Source organism: Chelon labrosus (genome assembly GCF_963514085.1).
Source record: "Chelon labrosus genome assembly, chromosome: 6".
Taxonomy (NCBI): domain Eukaryota; kingdom Metazoa; phylum Chordata; class Actinopteri; order Mugiliformes; family Mugilidae; genus Chelon; species Chelon labrosus.
In genome coordinates, this window is record NC_140342.1 from 17,736,672 (window position 1) to 17,760,248 (window position 23,577).

Here is a 23,577-nt window from a genome sequence, read left to right on the forward strand (position 1 = left end):
TCAGTTATGGTTGCTAGCAGCAACAACAACCAGGCATCCGGCTCTGGTATTTCAAAATAAAAGCCTAACCGCCACAAATCTAAATCACAAAAAGCAAACGTTTTTCTTTTTTCTTTTTTATCTGTATTTCATCCTTACACTACAATTTCAAATAGTTGTTTTTAGTTAGAAAATATAGTTGTTTTTTCAAACATATTACACATTTATACATTTTGTAGGTCACTCAACTATACAGCTGTACATAAAGTAGTTGTTCCATTTCGACAAGAATTTCAGCATTAAAAAATAAGGCCTAACAATGTCCTGCTCTTATAATAACACATTCTGAAACGGTGCATTTAGATGATTTCGCTTTTACTCAAGTTAAAACGTGGATTGTGTTGTGTTATATACAATTTAGAGTTGTTATACTAACTTTGGGATAGGATAAATATTGACACTAACACTCTATAACCTATAACATAGGAAAATATATGCCGAAAGACAAACGATACATTACAAAACATATATTACATAATATAGTATATTAAATGTCAAACATTTAAAGTACATTATTTTGAAATTGTACTTTAAAAATTAAACCCCCCTAAAGCTTCCGTTGATGTCAATCTAGCCACGCCCCTTCTTCTTCACTTCCTGTAAACAAAGCAGCAGGAGTTGTCACTTTGTCAGCCACGTTCCCTTGGTTCCTGTGCTTTCGGTTATTTTCCACGTCGGTGTTTTTATTTTCGGCGTTTTTTCTCGACGATGGCTCAGGCCGGAGTCCTCCTGGACAAGGACCAGTTCAACTGCTCCATATGTCTGGACGTGCTGAGGGACCCTGTGACCATCCCGTGCGGACACAGCTACTGCTCGAGGTGTATCCAGAACTACTGGGACCAGGACGACTACCTCGGGGTCTTCGCCTGCCCGCAGTGCCGACAGAACTTCAACCCGAGGCCGGCGCTCGCCAGAAACACCATGCTGGCCGACGTGGTGGAGAAATTCAAGAAGACGAGACTCGGCGAGGCCTCGGCGCCTGCGAGCCAAAGTCCATTAGCCCAGGCCGACGACGTGGAGTGCGACGTCTGCACCGGGAGGAAGAACAAGGCTGTCAAGTCCTGCCTGGTGTGCCTGGCCTCGTACTGCGACGTCCACGTCCAGCCTCACTACGAGTCCGCCGCCTTCAAGAAGCACAAGCTGGTGTCGGCCTCCAAGCGGCTGCAGGAGACCATTTGTCCCCAGCATGACAAGCTGCTGGAGGTGTACTGCCGCACCGACAAGCGCTGCATCTGTTACCTGTGTCTGACGGACGAACACAAGGGACACGACACGGTCCTGGTGGAGGCAGAAATACAGCAGAAACAGGTAGGACCTCGCCAGAGTGGTTCAAGACCACAGCATGATGTGCTTCTTGTAGTAGTTGTCTTTTGTTTCATGGTATATTGTTTACACCGATCAGGCGTAACATTATGACCACCTGGCTAATATTATGTAGGTCTCACTTATGGCACCAAAACAGTTGTGACTCATCAGAGAATGGACACGGGCCTCCTGAGGGTGTCCTGTGGTGTCTGGGAACAGGATGTTGTTAGTGGGGGGGACCTTTGGGTCCTATGGGTTGAGGGGAGGGGAGGGGCCTCTGTGGATCCGGCTTGTTCCAGTCCATCCCAGTTTGGGATCTAGTGAATTTCAATTTCAATTTCACTTTGGCGGCCAGGTCAACTCGTGTGTTATGAGTCGCTCTTAAACCGTTTTTGCGCCTGTGTCTGGCTACATCTCTTGTTATGTGTGTTATTCACCAATCTCATTTTCACAAATCAAATTTTTTTGTGTTCTTGTCAAGTGTAGTGTTTTAATGGTGCACAGAAACTATTTTGTGTCGTTAACATGTATATATTTAACTGGATAGCTACATGAAAGGGCAAACAGGGTTAAACATGTCTCATTTAGATCACTCTGTCTTCTTCAGTGTTCACAAATACACTTATACAGTATGTGTGGACAAATTACATAAGAAGAAATAGTCATTCATGTAGTTATAGCACACTAAAAATACTAAAATAAACTAAAACCTAAATAAATCATGTATAGTTTACATTAAACTTTAATTTAATCGACTAATAATATTTCACTTCTTGTAAAAAGTGGCCGTCTAATTTTTTAGGAAATGTTTCATTAGCAAATCTTAGATAAGATGGGACTTTATTCATCCCCGTGGGGAAATTAGGGAAATTAAGTGCCCTGCTTTTTAATGTAGACCTGGTTAAATCTAATCTAGAAGCAGTTTTCTGTTGAACAAACTACTCTTTCTCCCGATTTACATTTTAATATAAGTTTTAAGATGCATTTTAAGTTGTCTGGGTAGATTAATAGAAATTAAATCAAAAGTATCTTGAAGGTTTTACAAGTTTAAAGCCTGTGTTTGTCTGGGAGAAGTAATCTTATCTGGTGCTTTGCTTGGGTGGAATGAAACTACTGGAATCTAGTCTAGGTCTGGTATAAGTATAACTATAATGTTTTTCTTTTTAATCTAAATCTCGATGTTTTTGATTTACAGTGAAACAGACTTGTAAATAACTGCAAATCCAACATGCAGTTCTTTAAGGGGAAATAGGGACCCGGTATAAAGTGGTTTAGATGGATCTTGCACTGTTGTTTCCTGCCACTGTAACACCCTAATTTCCCCACGGGGATGAATAAAGTCTTGTCTTATCTTATCTTATCTTATTAAATAAACAGAAACGGATAATGAACAGAATAACAAGAGCAAAATCACAAACGGATTCCAGGTTTCACATCCCTGGAGCCTCAATGCTAAACTACCCTAGGCTTGTTAAGTTTTTATCTCGTCTATTTTGGTGTGAAAGACTGAAATGGACTTGTTTTGTTTCCACTAACACTTTGGTGTCTAGTTTAAGTGGTTTAATTTTAATAATATAGGAAATAATTTAGGAATTAAGACCTAGAAGCCAACTTCAGCCTCTAAGTGATGTATGCATTACTTTTTATTGAGTTAAAGTGACATTTTGTAACATTCCCAACATTTGTCCTCAGATGCAGCTCGGTGACATGAAGCACAGCTCCCAGCTGAGGGCTCAGCAGAGAGAGAAGGACGCGCAGGAGCTGAGACAAGCCATTTTCTCTCTCACTGTAAGTGCTGCTACTCTGTGTCTCACTGCCGGTTGATAAAACTGTCCCATCGCAGTTCGATACATGCCATTTCATTAGCGTTACGGCTGGCACCCTCCTTTGAATGACATCCATTATTTCGAGGCAGCGGTCTTCACTCTTTCGCCTGCGGTTTGTTGCTTTGTGTCTCCCTCCAGCGTTCGGCCCGGGCGGCATCAGAGGAGAGCGACGCCGTCTTCTCCGAACTGATCCGGTCGATAGAGTTGAAGCGCTTCGAGGTGAGGGAGCTGATCAAAGCCCAGGAGAAGACGGCCGTCAGTGAGGCCGAGCAGCTGCTGGACAGGATCCAGAAGGAGATCGCTGAGCTGAAGAAGAGCGAGGCTGAACTGGACAAGCTTTCCAACACAGAGGACCCCGTCTGTTTCCTTCAGGTAATGCCTCTCGGACGTCTTTGTGTCTTTTAAATTTTTCTGTAACGCTTCACCCCCTAACCCTTGTTGGCTTGTGTTTAGAGCTGTCAGTCTCTCCATGCTCCACCTGGGCTGCCGGCTTTGCCTTCAGTCACCACTGACCCCAGCCTCACCGTTGTCCCCGTGATGACAGCTCTGTCAGATTTTAAGGGGCTGCTGCAGGAGGTCTGTCAGGAAGGATTTGTCAGCATTTATGAGAAAGGTAGGTACAAAGGGCTACGTCTCTCTCTCTCTCTCTCTCTTGAGCCGACATGAATAAATATTAACCCTTTTTTTTCTCATAATTTCTCTCTTTTGTAGTGAAAGATGTAGTGATTGTAGGTCACCAGAATCCTCCAGTCCAGCATGACGTGGCGCAGTCTGGTGACGCTGCGTCAGCCGAACACATGGAAACACCGATATGTGAGTCTGGTCATTCTTGTCTTCATCACACATTTACAAGAGCTTGAAGACCCCGTATCTTTAGGTAGTCAATGACTTAAGTATTTTCTTGTTTCACGGTGTCTTGATGGAAGGTTTTCTAGTATGAATTGAAGGTGTTGCGTGTTGTTTAAAGACAAAACAGTGACAGCCAGAACCCCTCAACAAGTAAAAGCCTCAGGGTCTTTTCGAAGTGCCTCAGTGTAAGAGATGATCAAAGCCTAAAAGTAGCTACAGAACGTATAAAGACAAGGAAAATGATTACAGAAACAAGCCACACAGAGACGAGCTGCTTAGATCAAATCACAGGCCCCCCTGTTTAGTAAAAACCCTTTTGAACCAGAGATTGCTGCAGCTTGATTGAGGAATGGGACGGGGCTTCTGTCTAATCAGTCCCGGTGGTGAGTGGGACGAGGAATAAGGGCATGAGGTACAAAGCCAATGTGGGGCTTTCACTTTGAATCAGGCCACATACAGAGGTTTACCCCCACATCGAATTTATTCATTTAGTTGTCTAACGTTTCTTATCGTTATTCTAGAGACAGGTTCTAGGTGAACAGACGCGTGAGCAGGATTTTATTTTTCAGGCCTCCGTTTGTAAATCGACCTCTGGATTCATTAAATGTGTGTGAAGTTATGAAAAAGTAAGACTTAATTATTAAACAGGGGGAAACTGACATTTAGCAGAACACGTTCAGTTCTAATCTAATCTCCCAAGCAGCTCCTCAGATCTCATTTGTCAGGATGATTTCAGCCTCTGATTTGAGGTGTGAAGTGTGGAGCGACCGTTATCATTAAAGCGCATACGTCTTGGGTTTCTTAGTAGCTTAGACGGGATCACACAGCGTTGCATGTCATGTTTAAGCAGTGCAGCAGGGTTATTCATAAAAGGTTTTGTATGTGATTTTAAGTGTCTAACGGTTCATTCATGATATTATTAGGTGTTATTGTTTTGTACACCTGGGATGTACTGACATTAACGGGATATAAGCATCTATAAATTCAGCTGTTATTCCCTTCACTGGATTGCATTGATATCAGGCCGATATGACAATAAATATTAATTAAATAGCTTCCTATGTGACATTACAATGGTCTTAAGTAGACTTTAGTTAAATGTGTTGGACCCAAACACACATACAGTACATATATTTCCTATGAGATGTAAATATAGCGTACCTCTGCACTTAAACAACATGTGATTGCTCTAATAAAATCATCCCACCCTGACCCAACTATCTTGCAGCAGAAACACCACACTCAGCGTGTTTGTTTACAGTGGAGTTCGCTGAATCTGCATCAAGAGCCGCAGCTTCTCACAGTTTAGAGGCTCTGCAGTAACTCTGTTCATTCTCTCTGTTCTCACAGTGATCAATCCGCCCGGACTAGACCAAACTCCTGTGAACCCCCTCAACCCGTTCCTCTCTACCGGACCAAACATGCCCATCTTTGCCTTCTCACCATTTGGTAAATAATCACTATCCTAGCCTTTATGTTCATTGAATTGACTTAAATTGAATGAATGTGTGCATAGAGCTCATTTAACAGGAGCAGCACCACATTAAATATAAATATGTATGTAGGTGGACATCCAAAAGTATTAGCGGCAAAATGTACTTGATCTGAAATAAAAGCACTCGTGAGGCCAAAGAATTAGACTGATATCATGTTACGTATTATTCCACCGGAAAGTACAATATGTGCTGATGCAAATGTTACTGCTTGAGGCAGAAATACAGTAATTTTATTTAAACTGATGGATTGCATCAAAAGAGCTGTAACTCAGTTTTCTTTCTCTTAGATTGTAGTCTCCTGATCCTTGAATATGAGACTATTTCACAGTCTTGTAAATACATAAAAACAGTCTTAATATTATGATCTTCAATGGTAATTAGTAAACAGTGGTCCCTCGTTTATCGCGGGAGTTACGTTCTAAAAATAACCTGCGATAGGCGAAATCTGCGAAGTCGTCAGCTTTATTTTTTACAATGATTATAAATGTTTTAAGGTTGCAAAACCCCTCACTACACAATTTATACACTTTTCTCAATAACTTGCAAACATACCGCACTTCAGTCACACTGCCAGCGATCAAATATACCAAAATATATATATATCAAAATACTGTATATGTAAATTTGGCAAGCTGAACGCATTCTGTACTGTACAAGAGACACCGTACGGAGGAGATTGATTGACAATGGTCTACAGTCCCTTAGCCAATCAGGATTCAGAAAACAATGCGCTGTTAAAAAAAAAAAAAAGCATGCAAAATTGCACTAAAAAAATCCGCGAAACTGCGAGGCCGCGAAAGGTGAACCGCGTTATAGCGAGGGACTACTGTATAGCGCTTTTCTACTTACTTAAAGCACAATATTTCGCATTCACTCATTCACTCAAATACTAGCGGTGGAAGCTGCTATTGGGAGCAACTTTATCTTGCCCAAGGACACGCCGGTCGGCCTTTGACAACCTGCTGTACCACCTGAGCCACAGCCGCACACTTTTCATTCATCTGTGGAAAAACAACTTGAAGAAAACAGAAATGCCAGGTTTCCATCACTTGTTTTACACATGGTTTGAAGTTTGACTGGCACTCTTTTCGTGATCTTGTTGCGATTAACTTCTAATACGGTAGACGGTATATGGCTAAAGAAATGCAGCTGTTCTATACTGTTGAAAATCAAGTATTTGGAGATATAGTGCAAAAGTACGACAGAGACAAATTGCAGTTATTTCAACAACTAAAATTTTCAGCTGGAATTCATGGCAACACTACAAACATGTTAATTAGGATTAAGTGATTGAAATACTGAAGTGTTTATATTATTCAGCTGTTTTTTGTTTTGTTTTTTTACTTAAAAAAAGTGTTTTATTTGTAATAATATACGCATGATACCCGGGTCAGATATGTTTCCTGATAATTCCTCTTGTACTTGCTCAGGCTCCAAACTGTCCTCAGGATCCAGACAGAGGCACCCTCAGCGACGCGCCCACTCCAGACGGAAATAGACGGCATCAAACTTTCACACGCACCTCCACTGGCTGAATGTCATTAAGACTGTTTTCACGGATCTGCACTGTGTAGTGGACGGTTATGATAGTTCATCTTCTGGCATTCACGTAACGGCTTTGCTATCAGATATACTTGAACATTGCATCGTAGCGCAGGAACAAAAAGAGCAAAGTGGCGGCGAAGGCCACACGCAGACAGTGCATTTACTTTATTAAGTATTAAGCAGCTAAACGTACGACTGACTCACTGCATCTTATTTAAGTATTTGGAAAGATGTTTCCATGTAATTTGGTATGATTTTAGTTTTTATTCTTTTATATATATATATATTTCATTTTTAACCAAAACTCTGTGATTGAAATCATTTTTGCTTCAAAGTCATGTTGTAGCCAAATTACACGATGACATTAAAAACACAGACTTGACTTTCTCATGTGGTGTTTACTTCAGGTTGGTTTACATCTCGCACTACTTTGAACAAAAATACGGGCTTTAGATGTAGAAGGCTGACTTCATACACACAAACAATGCAGTGTCGGATAACACTGAAGGTCAACTAAACTAATGTGAGCTCACTGTGTGTGAAGTAGTTCAATAGAGAGGGTTTGCTCAGTTTGTCAGGGACGGCCCATGTCCCAGGTTGTCCTGGCTGTGATTGGAGGTTTCAGAGTGCAGCAGCTGAAACCCGAGAAGCTGTTGTCAACACACCTGTGAACTACGCCCATCTTTGTTCCTTCCCTGTTCAGTTCAGTGTCGAGGAAATGGCAGCTGCAACTATTTCTATAGAACAGGACCAGTTCTGCTGTTCAGTGTGCCTGGAAGTTTTAAGAGACCCGGTGACGATCCCCTGCGGACACAGCTACTGTCTGGACTGTATTGAAGACTACTGGAACAGGCCCAAGCAGAAAGGCCAGTACAGCTGCCCTCAGTGCAGGCAGGTGTTCAATCCGAGACCTCTGCTGAGCAGGAACACAGTTCTCGGGGAGGTGGTGGAAAAGTTTCTGCGAAGCGGAGTTCAAGATGCTGCCCAACACGTGGCTAAACCAGAGGACGTGAAATGCGGAGTTTGCACGGGGAGGAAAATCAGAGCTGCTAAATCCTGCCTCGTGTGCTCGGAGTCTTACTGCGTGGGTCACCTGAGAGCCCACGAAGAACGCTTTCACGGGAAATCCCACAGATTGATTCCACCTACAGATCAGCTGAGGGAGAAGCTGTGCCCTCAGCACGAGAAACTACTGCGCCTGTACTGCCACACCGACCAGCAGTGTGTGTGCTCGCAGTGTGTCAAAGAGAGACACAGGGGCCACGAGACGGTCTCAGTAGTGGACGAGAGAGCGACACAACAGGTGGGTGGGAACTCTTCCTAGTAAAGTGAATCATTCACAAATTTTAAATGTGATTCCGCACTAGCTTTTAAGTTTATAGAGAGCACTTTATGTAGATTTTTACTGCTTTACTGCTGGTGTGGATTTGATTTTAAGAGTCTGAGTAAATAATCCTGATCATATTAAAACTACGGAAATTATTAGCGCAAATTACTCTTTAGAGATTTGATGTTAACGCAACATTAAAGCAATGGACTAGTGTTTAGAGAAGTGTACTTGGGATTGTGGGGTCACTGGTTCGAATTCCCTCTACATCCATGACTGAAAAGCCCTTAAGCAAGGCACCTACACTGCTCCCTACACCTTTTATGTTGCCCACTGCTCCAAGTGGATCGGTCAAATGCATAGAACAAATTTGTAGATATACTTGGCCAGAAAAAGATGATTCGATTTAAAATGTTAACATATAATACTATGATATTAATATATTTTTACAGATTAACTTGACAAATATTGACACCTCAACATGTCTATTCTTGTTGTGTCCAATGAGGGTATTTCATTAAAGTTACTTGTACATGTTGAAGAAGGGGTTAAGATAATGATGTTGAACGAAGACACGGCGCAGCTCGCTGTGGATAAATTACCGATGTCTGCGGCTGTGTATGTGTACTCGTTACAGGTAATACGCACATGGCAAAGGAAATGACATACATGAAAGCCAGAGTTGTGGTTTAGAGCCATCTCATCTACGGTGAAGTTTCAATAGCATAAGAAAGCTACTTTTGGTGACCTTTCAGACCAAACATTTTTGGGATAAAGTGAGGCATCCGTCCTGTCTGTTAACGGCCAACACTATTCTCAACTCTGCGGTAAAAATAAAGCAGGCTCAGTTTAGCTTAACGCAAAAATTGGAAACGAGGGAACGGCTGTCCTAACGTTAATGCAGTCCATCTTGCCTTGGAACAGCAACTTCTTGCAGTGTCTGCCGGTTGCCTATACCGTTTTCCCGTCGTTTCCAAGTTTTGTGCTAATCTATATGTTAATACGTCCCATAAGACCCTGTACTGAGTTTCGTGATGCTAAAACAAACCAGCAAAATATCCCCAAGTATTATTCTGTGTTGGGTGTTTGAGCAGAGACATAAATACTTGGCCCGTATTTCGTATACAGTATATGGTGTAATACTTTTTCAAGCCTGGTGTGAAGACTTTAGCAGTTAAAATATTGAACACAGCAAGAGTAATTTGTACCTCCAGAAGTCTTATCTGATGCTCAGATGTCTCTGCAGCTGATGGACCAAAGGCCTTCTAGTGTAATCCAGCCCTTTGATTGTGAAATCAAACATTTCCATCCGCGGAAAGCAGCATGAAGGATTGCTCCATGTGATATTCATCTCTTTTATTCTCTTAGAAAAAACTTCAAGAAACCTCTTTGAAGTCCATGCAGAAATTGAGGGACAAGGAGAAGGAAATTAGATATGTTATTAGGTACTTCAAGGTGAGTGAATTTCAACTATAGTTGCTGTTAAAGTGTTGTTGATGTGATGTGCTGTGCAGAATCAAAAGTGTGGGGGGGGGTATATGATTCCTGGAGACCCAAGAGAGAAAACATTATCATCCGCAGCACTCGGCAGAGGCAGCCGTGGAGGAGAGTGAGAGGATTTTCTCCAAGCTGAGCCGATCCATCGAGAAGCAAAGCTCGGAGGTGAAGGAGCTCATCAGGGTCCAGGAGAGAGCGGCCGTCAGTCAGGCTGAGGAGGTGCTGGAGAAGATACAGAGGGAGATAGGTGAGCTCAAGAGGACTGAGGCTGAGCTGGAGAAGCTCTCTCATAACGAGGACCACGTCCACTTCCTTCAGGTGAGACGGAACAGTTTACTCGCACAGTAATGTTGGAAAAGACCTGTTGAACAAGGTCTTTATTAACTTTGGAATATTTATTACTGTAACTAAGAGGTGTGACAACAACACGCCCAATTTTATTCAATGATGATGATGATTTAGAGTTTTTGAAGATTGTATTGACGAACTTTAAGGCTCTTATTTTGTATATTTCACTGCTCGTATTCATAAATTTCATAATTTTCCTTAATCCCTCATTTCCTGTCAAATTATTGCAGAATCTAATATACGTGTAATCTAGAAATGAAATGAGATTTTCTGTAATTAGCAGAAAGAATAAACAATGAAAGTCCAGTCACATGTTCATATCAAATGCCAAATTACCCAGGTTTAAGCAGTATTATCCATAGCCTTCTGTATTATTTTTAGTCATCATTAATTACCCAGTAACTCTGACACATGTCTGAAGGTGTGTGCTCACCTTTCCCATATGATTTACCTTTAACCAGTGTGAAATTTATTGCGATTGTCAGAAACAGGCCTTGAGCTTCAGCCCCATATCCTTGCTGTATTCATATGTAATGGTAATGCATGTATTTACTGATATGTATGAATATGTGAAGGTCCAGCTGTAAAAATGGTTTACAATAATAAATGAAATGAAATAACTTTATATTCCAAAACAAGTAGTGAGCACTGACTCAGTTAAAATCATACATATGTTTTCACAAATGACAGCTGAAATATTGTCTGTTTTGTTTTGAGTTTTAATGTAAAGAATAGGGGAAAAAAAATCTAAAATCCACTTCACTTCCTCTTGACATTTCCAGGTATGCGATTGCATTCAAATACCGTCATGTAATTTGTTTGTGTGTCATGTCCCTGCAGAAGTGCAAGTCTCTTCATTTCCCTATGAAGACAGCAGAGATGCCCAACACTGATGCGCTTCTGTATCTGATGTATAAAACCATGAGAAGTGCCCTGGCTGACCTGAAAGACACCCTGGATGAGACGCTCCACAAAGAATTCAACAGAATATCTGACAAAGGTATGTCTTTATATTCTCTGCTGTTTGTCCGAAATGTGTTTAGTTTCTTATTATAAAGCAGCAAATAATTGCTATTTTCTTTTCTTGTCTGCATTTCTAGTCATTTTACTCAAGGACAGCAGCAATCAGAGTAACTCAGACAAAACTAAAGGTATGAGCGTTTTTATTTATTCATTTATGTTTTAGTATGATTAGTTTTAGTAAACCCCGCCCCTTGACAACAAGTGTCCAATCACAGCTTAGCAACCGTAACTATGGAGCGACAGGTCCTGGAAGCTTAACGGCTCAGACCTGCGACTGTTAGCATTCCCGGCTAACTAGCTTCCTGCCCACAGTAATAATAAACTGAGCAGTTAAAAGTACCACATTCATTACTATCGCATCCCCTTTATATTTACTATGCGTTGTAAGTGGCCTTATATGTTGTTTATTTAAATTAGGTTAGCGTTTGCAAATGCTCTTTATTGAATCTATGGAAGTTTGGCTCTAGCAACATTATGTTCACCACACTAGTATTCCTCTTCCAAAACACTTTTTTTTTTAAACTATAATGGTGAATTAATACAGTGAAAACATACCATTCGGAAAATATAAACAAGTATATGCCTCCATACTTAACAGCATCACTCACCAACCTTTTTATTTCCATGTTTTCCATTTGTTTGACCTGACGAGGTTGCTGTTTTTTGTTTTGAGCCAGATTCTGCTCTTAAAACGAGACAACTGGAAGCAGTAAAAAAGGAAACCAACAATACGAGTAACACCGAAAAACCGAGAGGTATGTGTCTTTGTGGTTATTTTGGTAAATCCCTTCCCCCCAAAAAACTATTGTCCAATCACAGCTTAGCAACTGTAACTATGGAGTGACAGGTCTGTTAGGAAGCGAAGCTGTTAGCATGCGCGGCTAACTAGTTTACAGCCTGCATAGTAAATAAAATACTAGTTCTAGCCCTACTCTTCTATTTGTAACAGTAAAAGTGAACATATAAAGTTGAAATAACGGGTACAGCAGCAGGACTGAAAATATATTTTCCACTGAATTCGTAAACAAAGTATTTTTCCATGTTTTCTACTCTAATACTTATTTTCTGCTTGTGACCATAATATAAGAGCCCCTTTACCAAACAGATGGAAGCATTAAAACAAATGTAGAATATAACCAGCACTACTTTTCCACATCAGCTTTGCCTATGTAGATTTTGCATTTATAAAGGTTTGTGCTTTACCATTCTTCAAGTTATTGATGTGTATTCAAAATAAATGTCAACTCCCTGTCAAAATATTAACAATTCATATCAAGAATCGCAACAGTAACTAGGGGACGGTGCTTATTAAACTGTACATTAAGTAGAATTCATTTGTCATCCCCTGCCTCTAGCTACAGCTAAAGACACAGAGGTATCGTTCAACACAGAGCCAAAGACGAGAGCTGATTTTCTACAGTGTGAGTATAATTATTTGATAAACAATACTGATAACCTTCACTGTAATATAGGCAATGATCTCTAGTTGGTTTTTGTCCATGTCCTCTGTCCAGATCACAGTGACATAGCCCTGGACCCAAACTCAGCCAACTCTTATCTGTGGTTCTCTGATGGGCGGAGGGGGGTGACCACACGGTCAGATCCGCAGCCTTATCCCGACCACCCGGATCGCTTCACCAGCTGGGCCCAGGTGTTGTGCAGAGCTGGGATGGCAGGACGCTGCTACTGGGAGGTAGAGTGGTCTGGAAACGGAGGAGTTTCCATTGGCATCTGCTACAAAAACATGAACAGGAGTGGAGGGGGGAGCGACTCCAAGCTGGGACACAACTCCAAGTCCTGGAGCCTGGACTGCTCTAACACAGTCTGTTCATTTCAGCACAATAAAGAGAGCGTGACCATTGCTACTCCCTGCAGCAGCAGAATAGGAGTGTATCTGGACTTCAGAGGTGGGACTTTATCTTTCTACAATGTCTCTGAAACAATGGGTCCAATTTACAAAGCAAAGACAACGTTCACTCAGCCTGTATACCCGGGATTTTGGGTGGGGTTGGGCTCTACCTTGAAGCTGTCCTCTCCTCAAGTGTGAAATTGACTGAACAGCATCAAAAGCGGTTTAATTCCCCTTGTAAATATGGGGTTCAAAATATATCTCCCTGAGAAAAATAATGAAATTGAGACGATGTTTATGCTCAAAGCTTTGCTTTTTAATAACCATACAAGCCGAGAGCAGCAGCAATACTTTGGTGAAGCTGGTAAAGGGCCGGTGGAGCTCAGATCTTATTGAAGGCGGCAACATCAATACTCTGGACCTGCAGACGAAGGAAAATAGATGTATTTATTTTATCATTTGTTGTGTCAAGATATGTGTATTCAAAAACGTCTATTAAAAATAAAGCCTATTTTTTAAATTCAGAATGCTATTTATTCACCTCAACACTGCAGGCAAGGTTCAGCATTTAGGGAAAAACTGCAATTGAGCCTCTAGTGAGTTTAATTAGAACCAATCCAACATTACCCTCTAAAAGTTAACAAAAGATGTTTTTGCCCTCACCCCAACATGTGTGAGGGCTCATTGCTACAGAAAATTCTTGTAAGCAGAGAGCAACAATTCTTTTAATTTACTTAAGATTACACATACAATTTAACAACTAGGTTGCAGCTGGCCGTCTCTACTAAGCAGATATCTTAAATGTAAACAAGAAACGTTTCTGTAAGGAAGTAAAATTAAAAGGACCAGATTTTTCAAGCTAAATTTAATCTCTCTGCCCTGTATAAGAGCAAATACAATATGTTTCTATTTGGCTTTTTACACATATGCTAGAGAAAACAGACTGAAGATGCAGAGTTTACCAGAACAACTACATGACAGAAGGTGTTCTTTTGTAGCTATGTGTCCAAAGTCGGATTGAAATTGTACAAAATAGCACCTGAATGTACATTTTCATCTCAGTTACTGTTAAAGTAAGCTTCCAAAATAAGTGGAGAAATCTGATGTATCGAATGTGCATACATGGAGTGCATGTTTCTACTGCGGTGTTATACTGAGATGGTATATAAAAAGTAATTTTGAAAGCTCAGCAGGTTAATTTAAAGATGCCACAAAAATATTTAAGACTCAAGTGACTCTTAAATTACATTACTGTGATCAATACTTACAAAGTCCTCGAACTTGGTGATCTCCTCCTCCAGGATGTCGGTGCCAACTTTGTCGTCCTCGACCACACAGTTGATCTGCAGCTTCTTGATGCCGTAGCCCACTGGCACCAGCTTGGAAGCTCCCCACAGGAGCCCGTCCATCTGGACCGAGCGCACACACTCCTCCAGCTTTGCCATATCTGTCTCATCGTCCCACTAAAGAAACACAAATGAAGACAGACATTAGTGTCACTAAATAATAGGAACGGAGGACTTCTACACGTGGCTGCAATCACAATGAATGAATGAATTTTTATTTGTATTCTATACTCAATATAAAAATAGGTTACTCAAGTGTTTCAATGATATGTTTAGTTATTAATTTTCCTATATAAATAAGTGAATACTAAATTGATATTTCTCCACACAACAAAAAGTTTCTTATCCGAGAGCACAACTGAAGGACTTGGATGGTACATACAGGCTTGACGTCCAAGATGATAGATGATTTGGCAATGAGGGCGGGTTTCTTGGCTTTCTTGGCTGCATAGGCATCCAGGCGCTCCTGCTTGATGCGTTCTGCCTCCTCATCGTCATCATCACTGCCGAAGAGGTCCATGTCGTCGTCGTCGTCGTCACCACCACCATTTTCCACCTTTACCTCTTTGACTGGTGCAGCCTGAACAATACAATTCAAAGGTTGGAAAATAGTCTTATGTCTTTTTTTAATCTTTTCACACAAATAAAAGATCATGTTTAAAGAGGCGTTCAAAAACACAGAATCACAGGATTGTGTGCAAGGGAGGAGGAAGTATGAACAGACGAGATAAAGCCAACAAAAGATGAGGAACAATTACCATCTCTACTTCATTTTTAATCATCTACCTTAGCACATGGGACGGCTGCTTGTGCAGGAGTCTTTTCCAGCATAGCTACTCTGGACTCCAGAGTCTGCAGGGCTGCCCTCATGCTCTCCACCACTAACAAGGAAACAACAGGAAAGTTAAACCTCCAGTATTTGAATATTGACATACTATGATATTTTAAGCCAATGTCTCAATGAAACATCTGGCTCTTCAGCTGCCAAATATTCTTCTGTTCATCCGCTAGCTTCAAGCATTGTCTGCTATTTGGTGTTGAGCAGGTAGAGAACAATGGGATTTAAGGGCTTTTTACAGCAAAACAAACAAAAAAAAGATGCCAGCTGTTTCGAGTCACAATACATGGGTGTTTAGCATGAATAATGTAAAACCAGGGACCTAAAAACACACACCTTTGTGCAGAGATTGGTTCTCCAGTTCCAGGCTCTTCATGCGTGAGACCAGCTCCTGGTCTCCTCCTGCATGTGAGGATGACTGTAGAAAGATAAATGTGAAGCAATTAGCATGAGTCATGTTGCAGATCAGTGTTTAAATGCAACAAAGCCACTCTGTTAACTTTCAGTTTCAGCTCCTAAAACAAGCCTTAAGTGAAGAAGCAAGCCAAAAAAAAAAAGTGGTCAAAGTGTCAAGGTTTATTTATAACAATAAAAAAAAAAAAAGTCATGCAGAGATAAAATGTGTCACAATGATTTGGATACACGTCACACAGTGCTGATGTTAAAATGAACTCCCTCGTGTTTCAATGTCAACATGCAGTTCTTCACAAACATTTCTTTAAACAAGACACACACACACACCGAATAAAAATGGCCTCTTCCCCACATAAAAATGATTCAGAGGAAGCATTTTTACTTGGTTTGGTGCAGAGACAATTGATGTCACTCTTTATAATCCAACAGCCTGTTATCGTAGGTAAAAAGAAAAATGCCACTACATCTTTGAAGTTCGAATGTCATCGCTAAACTGAACACGTGATATTATTTAGACTGAAAGAGCTAGGCTAGCCACAAACACAGATATCTGCAGAAACTAAACAAAGGACTAGATTTTGGTACCTTCAGCTTTCTGATTTGTGTCAGCAGTACTTTCAAATCGCATTTGGGCTTGCTTTGGATCACATGAAGGTAAACAGTGTGTGGAGAACAAACGAAGCAGAAGGTTGGGTATCATCTTGTGAGCCAGCAAGCTAACACAATGCACCCTGCTGTAAATGCTCCAGTCATAAACTTAAGCTCTTAACTCCAACTGCTTTCCTGTATCCAAGGTTGCCAATCCGGCTGTGGCCTGAAACATTGCCGTACAACAGACATGAGGCCAGTATTGATCTCATCTAGCTCTCATCTGCAACTCTTGAGAAATGGTTTTCTTCAGAAAATTTCAAATGATCACTGTGATCACAAAATCTGACAAAAATAATCAAGCTCACAATCAAATGACTATAACCCCAAATACATTAATTTTAAACTGTTAATTTTACTGTGTGATGCCTTAAATCTTTATTCATCCTCACAGGGGAAAACCACTAAACACAAGAAGCAGGCTGGTGGGATGGTGGTACAGGATGATGAGACACGGCACTGCTGTGATGAAAGTAACACACTCCACGTCAGGCAGCAGCAGACAAAGCCAGCACATCCGGCTATCTGTCCAAACCATGCAGCGATCCCAGGCCTGTGCAGCAAAAGCTGGATGAGGAGGACTTACGTTTCTGTGCTGCCGTTTCTGCTGGCGCCCTTTGGCAGGCTGCAGAGCCGTTTTCACCTGCACCCGGTGACGTACAAGTTTAGGTAAGGAGGGAAAACACGAAGACAAGAAGAACAGTGGAGGTCGTAGGTACGTCAGATAAGAGAGTTTCCACAGATGGGTGAGTAAAAAGTCACTTCTAGTGCCAAAATGGGAAATGACTGTCCCTTTGGTTTTACTGACCATATCTTTATAATGTGGCCAGAACAAAAGTGCTTTGTTGTGAACAATTATGTCTCTCAGTCTGATTTGACAAAACCAGTTGATAGTGGAGGTTTCTCTTGTAAAACTCGAATTATATTTACATTCAAAAACATTGTGTGCATTCTTGAGGTTTTACAAATACATTTCTATATTTACTGGTCCCATTATACATAAATATAATATTACCCATATACATAGATAATGAATGAATCCTATGTTACTAGTCTATGTGATTTCAACATAGGCGATCCATTGTGCTCACCCCATGAAAATCAATCAGCTAAATCAATATGAGAGAGTCCAAATGATTGGGTATTGTGCTTTTAGTATCAAGGTCCCTCTTTCATGCTAAACTATCCCTCTATGAGAGATAGTGCTTAGTTGCCACAGCAATAGGATAGTAACACAAAGAGGGTATTCTGCACAATCTGACATCTATTTGATTTGTGTGTAGGCCTGGGTGTCGCTACGGATTTCAATTCAATCAGATATATTTCAGGTTCAAAACCATTTTGCTTTTCATAAAAGCCATTTGGTTTTGCCTGTCTGTGGCATTTCCACGATACTTTACCTCTACTCTTCTCCACATTGCTTTTATCCAGCTCTTCTGTCGTCATACTTTTGAAATCCTTAATGCTGCTACACATCAGCTTTCAGGCCTGACGCTGCTCTCAAGAGTTGTAGCTTCTGTCATGTTTTGGATCTCCCTCACACGATGACTAATTGCGTAGTACAGTAGTACACGAGACTAGTCATGCTAGGAGAAACTAGGAAATTACCTTCATTTACCAAAAAAGAAAACTTGAAGGATTTCATAAAATGATATCAGATCTTTCAAATGAAAATTTATGTTAAGGGAGAAGTAGATTATTATTTTTTTTAATTTTTTTTAAACCCAGCCCTATTTGTGTAACTGACAGCTCAACATTCGAGTTAGCTTTAGCTAAAGTTAAAACCACATATCTACACGCAACAAGGACTCAGTATATTAGTCACATACATTGAAATGTGGTTAAAGGAGCAAATTTTGCACGCAGTATAAAGAGGAGGAATAACTGCAGCCAGTAAGATCTTCAATGTACATATTAGTTTTAGACATATCTGAGCCTATTCCAAAAATAAAAGTATTTAAGCAGCTACTGATGAGGAAGAATTTTGAGAAAGTGACTCCTACTATGAAATGGAAATGGAAATCAACACCGACGTGCAAACAAATAAGCAACTTTGTGACAGAGTGCAGCGAAGATAATGAAAACAGAGGTGTGAAGGAATATATACAATGCAAAAAGTGCTCAAGTGCAGCCTAATGAAGTCCACATTTCTGGGAGTGAAAGGCTTAAATGTCCATGACCCCATCATGTCTCATTTTAACAGCCATTTCCCCATTATAGGGCTGGTACAGTGACATTACGGAGTACTGTCCTGCCACTACCATTGGGTGTAGTCCAGCAGCTCACTTGTAGTACAGTACTCACTCCGTTTAGGCACTGCTCGATATTCTTTCGGGAGTTAGCAATGTCCTGCAGGATGGCATTAGCTTCTGTCTCCTGCAGGGCATGTGTGGGTAAAGCAGTGTTGAAGCAGGAGCAATGACAAAGACAGAAAGCAGCATGCGGAACAGACGAAAAGCAAGACGGCCGATTCACCGAACATTCAAACTGACAAACATGGAAAAGAAATGATGGTAAAAAGCAGATGTGTGTCAGGTCTGGGTCATCTGCTTGCACTGACTGTCGCAACACAAAGGTTACACACATTTTGGCTGCAGACTTGAGGGTACACAAACTAGTATGATGACCTGCTCTGCAGCTGTCATTTTAATGACATGTCAATTAATGACAGAGTCCTAAAATGACAGCTACCTTTTTTTTTTTTTTGTAAACCCAGAAGATTGTCCCAGTACAATAAAATGTGTTGACAGCACAGCCTGAAGATAAAAAATAATTCATCATTTAAAAATCACAGTGCAAATCAGAGGACATGTGGCTTCTTGTGGTTTGGTTAAAAAAAAAAATAATAAAGACCTGCCAGTGAGTAAGCTATGATTTCTGTCTATTGTTTCCGCAGGCATGTGCACAATCTCCTGCTGCAGCCGTGGACGGCTTGAGACAGCTGCCAAACCACCTGACCCCTCTCACTTAGAGCAAGCCACTTCTAAATCGAGTGGCTTAACTCACAGCTGCCGAGTACTGTGACAGACGATGATGTAACTATTGCACAAACCAGCAGGGCAGTGAATGAAAGGGCTGAGTGGACAGCGTGAGCTGAAGAGGAGTCAAACAGGAAAGTTGATCCAACAAACAAACAATGAAAACAGATTTTGTTTAAACACATCAAACCATTTAGATTTGGCTGCATGTTTAAGCCAAAGAGCAGGGTAGAAAAAGGTTAGGACACAGGTTCTCCCACCTGCTGCTGCGTGGTGGGGCCATTGACTCCCTCGTAGAAGCGCTTCTCCGCCTCATCATAGCGCTGTTTGTCGAACCAGACGTTCTCGGTGGCAAGGCACTGCAGTCCGCTCATTTTGGTACTGAGGAAATTAAGAATTCAAGAGACATTAGGGAATGCAGACGCACCGATGTACGAGTATTTGACAGCTTATCTGCTAAACAGTCATGACCAGGTGGTTAGCGGTTACAGCCAGCACAATCAGTGACAGGAAATGAGCAACAAAGCACAGCTTAATTAGATGCTCGACTGTGATGTTGTTATATTACAGCCTGTAGCGGCATGCGGAGCCACAGGTGGAGTTGTCGGTGGAATAGGGAGAGAAAAATTAAAGTATAAAAAGATTACACACAATAGACATTTTCCTTTTCACATAACCAGCAAGCGGACATGACATTAAGTGAGTAAGCATGTAAAACAAAAAGGTAAGAAAATGTCTGTACCAACTTGTTGCATACGTGTTTGAACTGCCTACACATTTTGCTGATGGGTTACAGAAGCAGACAGACAGCTACACATTCCTCACACAAACAGTTGCCTGGTTTGCAAAGTCTGGATTAGCTAACAAAAGGTGGGTGCCTGCCTGCCTGCCCACAACCCCCTCCCCTCAAGTGACAGCAGGGACCCACTTTATTGTACATTTCACTGTACGTTGATATAATACGTATTGAGAAACTCCCCCACTTTAAAGTTTAATCTGTAACTTTACATCCCCAGAAGAATAAATCAGCATAACTAAGGCCAAACAAGAACACAGACAACAAATGCAAAACAACCACAGTAACATAAACCAAACTAACATCTCTCCCATTCCCTACGTGAGGAATCTCATACTTGTCCCGTTTGGGCCTGTTTTCCGTCTCTGAGAGGCCTCTCTTCCTCTGGTGCGGACCCTTGCTGCCTTTCCCCCCCTGCTCAGTCTCAGAGGAGGTGCGATTGCGGCCCTTATTGAGCTGACGGTGAGGGGTCCCGGAGGCCTTCACAGTGGTCACCGTGTGCCCCTGGTCCTGCTGCTGACCATGGGTACGTCTGGAGTGGGCAGTGAAGGATCCTCTGGTGTTTGGGCTCCGCGGAGACGATGAGAGCGGCCTGTTGCCATTAGAGGCAAGTCGGCGATGAAAGTTGCCCTCGGTATCTTCATGGGAGCTGCGGTTGCGCCATGAAGCCTCCGCTTGCATGCCTTGGAGGACAGGGCTTTGACCATATGAGCCGCCTGCCTCCACAGAGGAGCTCAACCATTCCTCCCCAGAGCTCTCCGACTGGGACAAACGTGTGCGTTGCCGCAGCCTCCGAAACTGGACGTTGTCTCCACTGATGATGCCTCTCTCCAGAGCAGGGACATTGCCCTGTCTGCACGCTCCCACGGGCACGGCACTTTGAGGGGCAGCTCCTTGCTGACGATTCGGCCGAGACTGATCCATTTCTCTATTAAAGGGGTGTCTTCTCTACTCACTTGTGTGTCAGAGGTTTATAAGGAGAGAAAAGAAGCAACAGGTGGAAGCTCGAGGCATTAGTTCATGAGATGTTAGCATGACACTGGAACTTGCTGGTGAGAAAGCTCATAAATGTGGCACCAATGTCGTCTTAAAAGCTGGCAGATTGATCAAAATGCTTCCCTCCCCACCCAGAAAATGTTGAATTCATTTAATTGTTTCCCTTTAAAATGATGAAGTTCAAATACATCGTAAAGAAGAAAGACGAATAAACCTACCAATATGGAATAACGCTCAGATAGGTTACAGCAGATGATCAATCCCACACTGGACTTTCAAAAAGCAAAGCCAAGACAAACAAGACAAAAAAAGTAATGCGGGCACCACAAACGGCCAACATTTACATTAAAACATCTCCAACGATCACTAAGAAACAGTTTTAGCAATCTCTACTCTCATCCTGAGCCGAGTCGCCTGGGGTCACATGCAGATAACGACCGGCGCGCTGCAGAACTAGAACAAAGTTATTCCTTCCAGACACAGCTGCGTCCGATTAACGAGCCAACGCTGCGTTTATGCATTAAATATGATGACAAGATGTTCACACTTGAAACACCCAAAAAACTCAACCTGTGCAGCAAAGTCTGCCTCCCCCCCCCTTGAGTTTTGGCACGATGGAGGATAAGGTCATGGGATTTACTGTATTACTTCAGTTGAATGAACACCGTTGAACACCATTGTCTTTGCCATTCAACAAGCAGGCAAACGTCACACCCTAAAGACCAGATTTCATGCAATAAAAGACTACACCCAATACCTTGAAAACATGGGTAATGCACAAGTTAGTGTAGTTTTTCCCCCATCATTTGCCAGTTTATTAGATACAACTAGCTAAAACTAATGTAGGCCTAACATATGAGTCTACATAAAGAAAAAAAAAATTATAGATCCCATCACTTTAAGCAACAATACCTAGGGTGGTATTGCAACAGCTTCTATGATGCAATGATTTCCATTAACACTGGCACAAATATCAATTGCATCCTACAAAATTATAACGTTGAATGAAAACCTGTCAGATTGCTTCAACAAAAACTGACTATTTAAACCTTTGTGAAGGTGAGATTTATTGCAAACTTGCTGCAATAGACAGAATTAACTTTAGCAATTAGCATCCAAATAAACTGGCAACTGAGAGTAAAATACTTCAACTACACCATAAGACTGCAATAAACCGAGACATGGTGTTAGAGCATCAGCTGAAGAGCAGCTTCAAAACTCACCTTTGGTAACTGGAATAGGACGTGAATGCCCAATAGAAAGATAATAAATTTAATATATTTCATTGAAAACCATTTATGGGAATAAAAACAACCACAAAAGAATGCCAACTGTATGGGACAAAATAAATGGCAATTGTTAAAAAAAATAGGTCGATTTATATGCACTCGTCACAAACCAGACACAAATTACAGATAAAAGTGGAAGAAATTAAAAGTGTATTTCATCTGTAGCTTGAACACTAGCAGAAGTTACGCTACACGAGTTGTTTGACAGCCCCACCAACTTGTAGTTTTGTTGACCACGTGGCGCTGGGAAAAACTCGACAGTTCAAAATATTTTGTTGGTTTTAAAAACAGTACACTTCTGTAATGCCCCAGGCTGTGAAGATACAACTTTACTGAACTTACTCTTGGTTTTATTCGACGTTTTATTGCTCGGTAACCGTCCCTTTGCGTGCTGCCTCGGCCGTAATCCAACGGTAGAAGAGGACTGGTATTAGCGGGCGGCCCGTATTCTTCCGTTGCACCGGGGGGAAGAAGTCGGCTTTTTAACCAATTTACTCAAGAATTTCACTTTTGCTAATTTAAAAAAAAATTAAAATGATAGAAAATCAGACACGTAAACAAGTCACTGTTTATTATCCCTGACGACAAACGGGATTTATAATTTCTAAACCGTTGTACCACCAATTTGGTATGATCCATTTTGACACTTCAAGACTTCATTTCCCATGATTCTTTGAGACCGGCACCGCTAACTGTAGCTGTCAGAAATTTAGTGATGATTTGACAGGGCGTGCGGCCAATTTCTGCACAAAACAGTGATTTTCTGTGTTTGGTTTGAAGGGCAGAGCGACATGTTTTGATCTTTCGTATTTCTAGCACGACAGATTTACTTATGTAACTCTTTTAAAATGAAACTGAGTTAAATGTTAAAAAGTTTAGCACAGGTTCAAGTTGCCTGGCGAGTACCTTTTCTTCGTTTGTCCTGCAGAGGGTAGACTAGTCGAGCCAAACCATAAAAACTACCCTAAAGGTTATGAATATTTCAATTAATTTCACTTACATATTTATAATTTTTACTTCAAGTTAGTCACATTAAAGTGCGGATTTTTTTTTTTATTGTAATGATGACAGAATAATTTGCTACTATGACTATTGGCTAATAAGAACAATGAATCCAAACTTTTTATTTATTAATTTACATTTGGCCTTCAGAACATGTTCCACTTGT

General features: G+C 41.3%; 2 protein-coding genes across 4 annotated transcripts; one reads left to right on the forward strand and one right to left on the reverse strand.

The window, feature by feature from the left end:
• Nucleotides 1-545: 545 nt before the first annotated feature.
• LOC311489905 (E3 ubiquitin/ISG15 ligase TRIM25-like) lies at nt 546-13,302 on the forward strand (the record flags this gene model as incomplete). The annotated part of the gene is made up of 15 exons (XM_084547217.1): nt 546-1,347; nt 3,037-3,132; nt 3,309-3,542; nt 3,624-3,783; nt 3,882-3,983; nt 5,370-5,468; nt 6,409-6,458; nt 7,608-8,363; nt 9,756-9,842; nt 9,969-10,202; nt 11,073-11,232; nt 11,333-11,383; nt 11,933-12,010; nt 12,611-12,676; nt 12,770-13,302. Exons 1-15 carry the CDS (start codon nt 748-750, stop codon nt 13,300-13,302), a joined length of 3,306 nt encoding a protein of 1,101 aa, XP_084403343.1. The 5' UTR covers nt 546-747.
• Nucleotides 13,303-13,398: 96 nt separating this feature from the next.
• On the reverse strand, nt 13,399-22,857 carry eef1da (eukaryotic translation elongation factor 1 delta a (guanine nucleotide exchange protein)). Of its 3 annotated transcripts, XM_084546418.1 has the most exons (8): nt 22,752-22,857; nt 19,589-19,709; nt 16,937-16,993; nt 15,625-15,706; nt 15,237-15,331; nt 14,833-15,030; nt 14,373-14,567; nt 13,399-13,525 (listed from the first exon to the last, which is right to left on the reverse strand). In XM_084546418.1, exons 2-8 carry the CDS (start codon nt 19,700-19,702, stop codon nt 13,487-13,489), a joined length of 780 nt encoding a protein of 259 aa, XP_084402544.1. In that variant the 5' UTR covers nt 19,703-19,709; nt 22,752-22,857; the 3' UTR covers nt 13,399-13,486. The 3 variants fall into 3 exon arrangements, with proteins under 3 accessions (XP_084402544.1, XP_084402545.1, XP_084402543.1); XM_084546419.1 differs by lacking the exon at nt 16,937-16,993; XM_084546417.1 differs by lacking the exons at nt 16,937-16,993; nt 19,589-19,709; nt 22,752-22,857 and adding an exon at nt 18,655-18,960.
• Between the last annotated feature and the right edge of the window lie 720 nt (nt 22,858-23,577).